The sequence below is a fragment of the Corvus kubaryi genome, unplaced genomic scaffold, assembly GCF_017639235.1.
Source record: "Corvus kubaryi isolate FWS band 111438036 unplaced genomic scaffold, C.kubaryi_AGA036_p1.0 37392, whole genome shotgun sequence".
In the NCBI taxonomy this organism is placed as follows: domain Eukaryota; kingdom Metazoa; phylum Chordata; class Aves; order Passeriformes; family Corvidae; genus Corvus; species Corvus kubaryi.
The window spans coordinates 3131745-3141559 of NW_024581131.1; the positions used below are offsets into that span (position 1 = coordinate 3131745).

The following is a 9815-nucleotide window of genomic DNA, read 5'->3' on the forward strand; positions in this document are numbered from 1 at the left end:
GTGAAGGAGGCTGAGCAGAAGAACCAGCAACTGGGTGCTTCCCCCTTTCGTCTGCAGATGGCAGGGAATGGACAGTCTCTTGACTTTATCCAGCCACAGTAGGCCAGCCTAAATAAGCTGGTGTCTCAAGCTGTGCTAAAGAGATTTGAGTGTAACAAGAGTGGCACAAACCTGATTTCCTTCTAGATCCATAAGAAAGTAAAATGTGGACTTGGATTCTGATGTGTTTCAGCATGTAGCAAGGTCAGTGCTGACATGGTGAAGTTCAAGTCATCTCTCGATCTATCTCTGTGCCTGATTCTCTTTGATAAAATATTTTTCTTAAGAAATTAAGTAGTGATCAAATTCATTTTGTTAAGAAAAATCTGTTAACCTGCTGTAGTTAATATACATTCTTTAACAAGCATTCTTTCCATATTGGCATTGGAAGCCAAAGCACCACTCTGGAAAGTAGAAGTCCTGTCCTAAAAACTTTGATTGTAATTGACCACTGTTAATCATCTACCTGACTTGTTTCCATGTTACTTAGTAGAGGTGTATTTGCTGTAGAATTTCAGTTAATTAGCTGCTTTTGGTACTGCTGACAATTTGGTTTCACTGGAGAGTGTGGGTGTAAAAAAAGTGAACAAGGTTGGTCTAGGATTTTTTTTTGAGTATATTTCATCCAGACTGCAATGCAGTATTCCTACTTGTGCTTTTTTCTGTATGACATTTTGACTTGAAGAAGTGAAATGGAAATAAGAATAAGCAACAGTAGCAGCAAGAAGCAAGCTGGGTCAGTTGGATGTGGTGATACTTTACGCTGTCACGATGCTGCCTTTCTTCCATCAATATTCATCCAGGGAGCTTATGAACATGGTTTACTCTACAACTCCCCTCAGAAATAATTAACTTAGATGCCGTTTTAAATAACGATTTAAAAGATGTTTCTGTCTTTCATTAATGTTTGCCTTTAAAAGAATTTTGTATCTTAAAATATGCTTTAAAAGAAGCTGAGTGTATCAGAACACGTTGAAGTACAAATCTGGAGTTTGATGCACTGCTCTGTAGATAATGCAGCGTTGTTAGTGAGCATCAACTCAGCCTCAGTGGGTCTTTAATCAAGGTGTCTCATGAGTTGAGGGTGTCGTGGTACTAAGCTATGTAAAAATTGTTTAAATTTCTCTTTCCAAATCCCAAATCTGTGCTGTATTTGCATAGCAGGCTAGTGTTATTAGACACATATGGGAAATCATTCAAAATAATGAACTTTCTGACTTAGCTGTAAAGCTGCATGTTTTATAAGTGCACTCTGCTAGAGAAGCAGGATATAGCTTAAAATTTTAGTTCCCCACTAAGTATAACTTTGCTTGTTTGTTTTGCTCTCACTTGCAGAACCAGGATGGATCATGTATCCAATCCATCAGCCTTATTCTTAAGCAGGACCCCAAGAGGCAAGTGACTCTGACTCATTCAGGAGATGTTTTGATCTATGACCAGTTCAAAATTAACCTGCCTTATGCAGATGGTAAGGAATAAAGCATATAAATCCGAACAAACACTAGAGCAATATTTTAATGGCATTTGTGCATGTTGTGACACTGTCAATATTGCTAACATACTGAAGTTAAAAGGCATATTTTAGTATCAATATCGTTATTTCTTAAGAAACACTGTGCAAATTCACTTTTGATGTACTTTTTACACTAATGGTAGGAGGTATACAGTGGCTGCACTGGACTAGTTGTCTCTTTTGTTAAGGTTGTATTTATTTTAACAAGTCCAAATGCCGTCCCTCACATTTGCAAGGTTTGTTAGTTTTTGCCTGAGGGGACATTCTTTCCTCTTGAAAATTATTATTCTTGAATGGAATAATTTCTTCTCCCATTTTTGTAAGCAACTCATGTAAATTTAAGCAGAAAGAGTCCTATTGCCCCTTGGAGACGAGCTACAGATTTTCAGACAAAAAATGAATTTTGTTTCTTTTTGCTTTGAGTTTTTAAATCTCCGTCCTGAAGATGTCTGGCATTCTACATAGGAATATGTGATTGTTAGATTTAGTGTTATCTTTAATGAGAGCTTGATTTGCAGATCATTAGTACATTTGATATCTGCAAGGCCTTGGCTCTTCGGGAATTTCACAAAAAATGCTGTAACACAGGAAGTGTGTTCCTGGTTATAGGGTTAGTTTGTCTACAAAAAATGGTCTGCAATGTTTATATCTTTAAATTGATTTCATTTAGTGCATTTTAAAAAGTGTGGTGACTCTCACAAGTTTCTTGTTTTGTTCTTAAAGTTTGAATCAGTATAATCTTTCATGAGAAATCAATGTTTAGAGGAAAATAGGAGAAAAATTAAACTTACATAAAAGTGCTAAAAACCAAAACGAGTGAAATGACAAGAAACAAAATGTAAATTTCAAGCAGATTTCCTTTCCCTTTCAACAGTCTCTGTTTTTACTCACCAGAGTTATTTGAAATACGGAAACTCTCCTCTGTATTTCTGCAAGTAAAGACACAGATTGGATTACAGATCCTCTACGACAGAGAAGGACTGAGGCTTTACCTTCAAGTGGATGAACGGTGGAAGGATGACACTGTGGGCCTCTGTGGAACCTTCAATGGAAACACAGAGGATGATTTTCTGTATGCAGAGCTGCAAGATTTTTATCTGCCAGTATATGAATATCCATAGTTAGAGTGGTCGATCAAATGTGTACTGAAGCTGAAAGGATAGATACCAAGAATAATTTATTTTGAAGTTTTTCATTAGTGAGATAGATAGTAGGGTTTATTTTGCTAACAAAATCTATAGCTTCAGCTACAGAATATCAAGCCAGATTTTGCTTGAAATATATATTATAAATATATATTTAAAAATATTTTATATATATAAATTTTTAATATAAAACTCTGGTGAAGTGTACATGATGCACAATGACTATTTTACCAGAAAAATGTTGTCCAAAATACAGAGTGGCCTATGTAAGGAACTTTCTGCCTCTCTACAAGAGTCTATCTCTTTCCAGCTCCTGTTTTCTCCTGCGAGTCCTAATCTGCTGTCTCTGACAGAGCCTCCATTGTTCAGTTCCTGCAGAGCAGCACCAGGAACAGGCTGCTCCCTGAGCTTCTCTTCCTTGGGATGCAGTGAGAGGTGGTCAGAGCTGCCCAAGCACCATAGTCAAAACTGCTGTTTGCCCAGTTTCTTTGCAACATACTTCTCACAGACACTAAAGAGCAAATTGGCTTCCAGTGGATTAGAGTAGCCTAATGGAGCTGGGAGAAGAACACAAATTTAGGACAAAACAGGGTAGTTCTTTTACCAAGATATGATAAGGAAGAGTAGGAGAACTTATTCTCTCAAGACCGTTGCAATTTTTCTAACTCAAAACTAATTGAGAAATGGAAAAGCTTTCCATTATATTTCCAGTTTAAAAAGACATATACACACACAAATATACCAGTGGAATTTTGAACGTTTTTTATTTTACAGATTCAAAAGTATTATCAGACTATTATTTATAATGAGACTAGGAAATACATAGACAGCATCTCGATGAAGCGATATTTATGTAAAACCAGTTAAAATATTTGTTTGACAAGTAGTTTTGTAGTGTATTCTTGATGACAGCCGTTGGATTGCTCTCATGCAAGTGAGCAGCTGTTCAATAGTTGGCATTTGTGCAAAAAGCACTTAAACCTGGGGATTTCTGAATTGTGCTGAGACATGACACAGACTGTGGTGTATAATCATCTTGACAGGTACGCAACCAGCCTGACCCACAGCGGATTTGGGAGACTTGCCCTAGGCAGTGGTGTCTTTTGCAACGCCTTCAATCCCAGCTGCTTTGCCAGTGACAATACTCCTGATTGTGTGCCTAATGCAATCTTTTTCCTCAAGTGTAGCACTCCATGTTTAAATGCACAGTTTTGATCGTTCTCTCTGTACGATGTTATTGTGCCTTGGTTATTTTGATCAAAGTCTTTATCATTCAGCTTCTATTACCTGGGCCTCATGGGTATCAATTGCTTTTGCAGTTGTATTTCTGGATGCTTGGATTTCTTTTCTTTTCTCTTTCCTGAAAGGAAAAGAGCCTGGGAAGTCGGCAACAGACAGGAAAGTACAGGTAGAAGAGAGATTAAAAATGAATCGGATATCACTAAGGAGCCAAAAGTACAAATAAGGGAGTTCAAACTATCAGGACAGTGATGCTTATGATTGAATGAGTCATTCCATAAAAATGGAATTTGGTCTATTTTGATCTTTTCTTCCTTAAAAAGTCTCTAGAGGACATTTCTTTTGTTTCTGGGTCTGTACCTGGAAAGAGAGAGGAGTCCTGAAATTTAGGATTACAGTTTTACGGGGAAGTGCATGAGAATATGGAACAGTGAAAGAGGAGCTTGAATCAAAGGGTGTTAGAACTGAGACCATTCTGCAAATTCACCATGTTTTTTCTGGCTAACTTGTTTTGTAAAAGATCTCCGGTTGGAGTAACAGAAAGCACTCCAGAGCTGTTTGGAAACACGTGGAAAACTTCATCGGCGTGCGTTCTTGTGCGTGATAGTTCACAGGTGGATCCGTGTGATGTTCATCTGCAGGCAGGTGGGCAGTGAAGGCCTATTCTTATTGACAAATGCATTTCTACTTAGCACATCTGTGCCTTTTTTCCTAGTTGGATCAGGTACAGCAATTACCAGTTCTACCCATTAAAGAAATTAGTACCTAGAGGCAGCTGAATTCAATGCCCTAAGAAATCACAGTGTGTATTGTTTGAGGATTTTGTAATACTTGCGGAGGCACTTGAAACACATCAATTTTATTTCTGGTTTGCAGTTACACTGTGTTAAGTTAAACATGCATTAAAGTTTGGTAGTATGTCGTGTATTGGTGATGCTGCTAGTTAAGATGGAGACTCAAAACTACTGCAGTATTCGTTTTTGAGAATACTAAAAAAAACCTAAATACTTGATAGTTGTCTACTGTGGAAGAGGATGAGTGGAAAAAAGATGCTTATGCACTGCCAGCCTATAGATTTAGCTGAAAGGGTCCAGGTGGGGTAATACGCAGGTGGCTGATGCCATGAGGACCACAGATAAGTCATTAAGTCATCCTTTAATAATTATGAACTTTGTAGATCATCAGTTATATCCCTTTCACAGTTCCTACCACTTCTTGTATTGGACACTACGCACTTGTAAAGCCATAGAGGTAGAATATTAATTACATTGCTGTAATTTCAGCAATGCTTGGGAATTGTCGTGTCTCCTGCTACAGCATCACCTGTCTTCTGAGTATTTACATGATGTGCAGCACTAAAAAGCTGCATTCTTGGTAACAGATTTGGACGTGAACCTTAGTTCTTCTTTATACCTGTGTAGTTATCAAAGATTAAAAGATTTATGTGGCAATAGAATATAACCATGATTGGTTGCATTGTATAGAAGACACTTTTTGTTCCAAGTCTTTTTGAACTCCCTCACTGAAACAGTTTTTAATCTGTTATTTGTGTAGCCTCTTATGCAGCGGAAGCTTGTAGCATCCTTACGAAAGATCTTTTTGCTCCATGCTACCCCTATTTGAGTCCTGTTCCCTATTTTGAGCAGTGCAGAAGAGACACTTGCAAATGTGGACAGACTTGTTTTTGCTCTGCTCTGGCCCATTACGCTCATCATTGCCGAAGGTTTGGAGTTGTAATAGATTTCAGAGGAGCTGTCCCAGATTGTGGTGAGTTTACTTTCACTTCTAGACTTAAATAATTACTGCCTGAGCACTTTGGAGACAATCAGAAAATAAAATTAAATCAATACATTCTTTTAAAAGAGAAAAGGATTAATTCTAGTGTGATCTTCTGTGTGCCAGACAAGGTTATTTTTTTATCAAGACAGAGTTAATAGTAGTGTTCTTAGAGGATTCTTCCTTTACAGTTTACTTTCTTTACTTCTTTGACCTATGAAACATTATAAAGATTTTTTTTAAATAGTTGGAGGACTTCAAATGTGTACAGAATTCAAAATATGTCTGTCCTTATTATATGGCGTTGCACAGCTCGTACCATATAGATATTATTCATGAACTGCATGAATAGATTTCTTTTCCTTGTAGGTGCTAGGTTTATCTAATTTTTTAAATTAACAAGAAGAGGAATGATGGTATTTAGCAGTTTTAGTTGGATTATTGTCAACTTCTGCTGTCTGACAATCTCTTGGCTTATCCTCTTACTGTCAGCAACACCGGAATACAAGAAGTGCTGAAGCAAGTGTTGAAACTTGGTATTGTTGTTATTTAGTTTTAAACAAAGAGAAGAATTCAGAATTTACGTATCTTTATAGATCACATCTGTTATCTACTCCATAAAGCCTCACAAGCAAAGGAGTGGGATAATATTAAATTCTTCAGTTTATATTAATTTTTAATGATGCAAAAGATATTGGTAGGACATGTTAGGCTCTCACACACCTTTTAAAAAAAATATGGAATTGGAAACCCGATCAAACAACCTGAAACTGACACCCCTGATGTCAGAGTCTGGTCTGGCTCTATTAACAAGTCTGAAAATCATTTCTAATGAACATTCAAGAACTTAAAATTTAACAGTTGTCATCACACCATGTAATTATCCATGTTGTAGTGCATGATGAAGAGGATTAAGTTGGTCCAGCTTCAGCATCTCAAGCTGGAATATCTGTATATATATCTGACAAGACTGGCTCATTTGCTTTAGTTATGGCCTGAATGGCTGTGTCCACTTTTGATTGAAAGAGTCATTCAAGCCATTTGATTTTATTTAACTTTTCTGGAAGTAAGTACAGTTCTCTTATTTAAAAAGTCATGCTTGTAGCATTTAAAATACGTGAATCTGTTAGTATTTCAAGAGCTTCAGACTTTTTTTCAGTAGAGCTTTATAAGAGACATATATAGAGAGAGATAGAAGAAAACTTAAGGTGGTATTGTGCAACGTCTGCAAAGTATACACATTTTATTTAATGCTTTTAATGTTTTCTTTAAGGTGCTGTGCACTTCCAAAAGCCCATACACAAGAGCCAAGTATTTTCAGAGTTAGAGGCAAAAAGGCTTCAGCTGTTCAGTTTCCACAGTGTAAATCTGGATTAACTGCACAGACTCATTGTGCTTGTTATTACTGTGGATTTACATCTGTGTAGTTTACACAACCTAGTGCCAAGATAGCAATTTTAGTGGAATTTAATGTGATTGGGAACGAAAGAATGGAGATGTTTATCAGAAAACTTTTGGGAGGTACTTGAGTCTCTTGCGCTGCAATTTGAGAGATTTGTTTCATTTGGACAGCTCTTTCATGTGAAGATACAAAGGAGTACAGTACTTGTGTATCTACCTGTGGCAGAACCTGCCAAGCACTGTCTGTGCCAGAGACATGCAGCAGTGGCTGTGTTGAAGGTTGTGCCTGTCCCTCTGGAATGTATTTGGATACCAAGACTGAACAATGTGTGCAGAGGTGGGTAAAATTGCAGTTCTGATACTCACACCTGTTGTTTCGGACCACCACATTCGCAAGTCAGAGTGGGAAGCTAATAAACATCTACCCTTGTAGATGATACGCATCTGTAAACTTGACAGAGTCTCTTAGACTTGTACAGAACTGATGTCTGTGTTAATCAAAAATAGCTTTTCTATAGCGTGTACACTCATCCAACATCATCAGTGCTAGTTCTTACATTTCTGTCTGGTTTTTGGCATATAAGAGATGCAAAACATAAGGTTCCACTTTCCTACTGATTTGGTTTGAAATGTGCTTGAGTTGTATGGCAGTATTGAGATCAATTTCTTTCATTAAAAAAGAGCAAAACAGAACAGGACAACCACAAAAAACACCAGCTAACCAAAAAAAACCTCACCTAAACCAAAAAAGCAGCCAACTGATATTTGAACAGCAATTAAGTCAATGGGAATTTTGTTTTATTTCTTCAGTTTGGGTTAATCAGTTACATGTTTTTTCTCTACTCCAGAAATGAATGCCCATGTTACTTTCAAGGAATTGACTATCCCCCTGGAGAAAATGTCGTGACATCTTTAGGTAAATGGTAAGATACAAAACTGTGTTTTCACATAACACGTAATTGTGTCACAATTTTAAGAGCTCTATCAAATCATTCTGGTTATTTTGTTGGGTTTCCTTTTTGTTGTTTTAGTTATTTTTTAATGAAATATACAGAATAAGCCTGCATCCGTTTTCTACGTTTGACAAAGGTCCTTTAGAATTCAGGCTTTTTAGGCTGCTGTGCCTTGTAATGCAATATATTGAAGTGCAAAGCAGAAAGAAAGGCACAATAATTTCTTATATCCATACCAATGTGGAGAGCTTCAGAAAAGCTCAGAGATTTCCTGACTGTCCCTAGATCTTCATTGCTATTCTCCTTCCCTGTACCAGATTCTAAGTCCTTTTATGAAGAATTATTAAGAATCTGTCTTCCTCTAGTATAGAATCATTTTAAAAGAGCAATGTGGCTTTTGCCAACTAAGGAACAACACAAAAAACTGTCAGCTGCAGCCAATGGTAAATAAGCATCTCTGTTACTGTTCCTTATATTTGGCATTTGTTTTTGTCCTGTTGCTCTTCCATTTGCATCATCGCAGTCATGACATTAGAGAAGAAAGCTTGTTAGATGATCCTGGATGCTGCCAGATGCATCCTTTTCAACAGTAATTTCTGTCTGGAGAAGGTTAAATAATGTGGACAACAAGTTCTGTAAATAACAAGCTTTCAAAAGTAATATCTGAGCTCTCACTGCTTGTATCAGTTGTTACAGCACTTAATTAAAAGCAGAGCAGACTGAATCATGTCTGTGACAAATCAGTGTAGTGCTTTAGTTTGTTGTAAAAGCCACATTAGAGATTGGTGTTGTCAGGCATCTATTGCAATGGGGGCACTTAGTAAGCACACACAAACTCATTCTTACTCTTGTTGATGCTGTGATGATTTTTTGCCTTTTCTTTTACACCCCTGTTACCCTTTTTTACAATTTCTGTATTCTTAGTGCTTTTTGCCTACATTCTTGGACTTGTTGGTCAGGCTAGGAGACTAAACATTTTAGAAGCTTCATAGGTGGGGGTTAGTGTGCCCCAGACCCCAAGGTCCTCTCCAGAACACATTCTATTAGATAGAACCATCCAGGGGAAGGTTCCTTGGGGAGGGGGGCTCACTCGAGCCTCTCATTGGGGAATCTTTAATAGATTTGCTAATTAGTAAGACCTGTAATGTTATACCGGATCTATTGGGGGGTGCATTGTGATGTGCATTGAGGTGCATTCGACATGGACGTGTGCACCTAAGGATCCTTAAAATAAATACCAAGGTAAAATCCCTTTTTCTCTTCTAACCGTGTTTGACTCTTGATTTTAAGACCAGGAAAAGGCATCATTGTCAGCTGTCCATAAATACTGATTATTGTAAGTCGATATCTTACTCATCAGGTTGGCTTATTTTACCTTAGGGCAGATTCCCTGGAGGGTGCCAGACAGCCCATTCTGCATATGGGGCTGTGCAAAGGCTGGGTGCACTGTTGCCTGCCCTCCCAGGGTATTTTTGTTTACAGAACATGTGCCAAACAGCACTGGCAGTCATGGGAAGGGGCTTCTCCTGGTAAATCTTTAATCTTCATCCTCAAAGGTCTTGTTTAGCTAATTTTGCTGAGCACTGTGATGGATATATGGCTGAATGCAGACAATGTGATCATCCACAAATGCAGTATCCAAAAAATTACTGTGGACAAAAATCATTTTTCTGTTGATTTCAGTGGAATTGTTTGGGATCAGTGTCTCGGTTTTGAAAGACAGGTGTCTGCTAAGGAAGGCAGAGGCCC

At 37.7% G+C, this 9815-nt stretch overlaps 1 protein-coding gene across 4 annotated transcripts in view; it reads left to right on the forward strand.

The window, feature by feature from the left end:
• OTOG (otogelin) overlaps nucleotides 1–9815 on the forward strand; it is a 95412-nt gene that overhangs the window by 22008 nt on the left and 63589 nt on the right. For all 4 annotated transcript variants that reach the window (XM_042038669.1, XM_042038670.1, XM_042038672.1 and 1 more), the window contains exons 16-21: nucleotides 1375–1507; nucleotides 2447–2624; nucleotides 4457–4581; nucleotides 5491–5703; nucleotides 7285–7450; nucleotides 7962–8036. In XM_042038669.1, the coding sequence (XP_041894603.1) occupies nucleotides 1375–1507; nucleotides 2447–2624; nucleotides 4457–4581; nucleotides 5491–5703; nucleotides 7285–7450; nucleotides 7962–8036 (890 nt within the window). The remainder of the gene's footprint in view (nucleotides 1–1374; nucleotides 1508–2446; nucleotides 2625–4456; nucleotides 4582–5490; nucleotides 5704–7284; nucleotides 7451–7961; nucleotides 8037–9815) is intronic.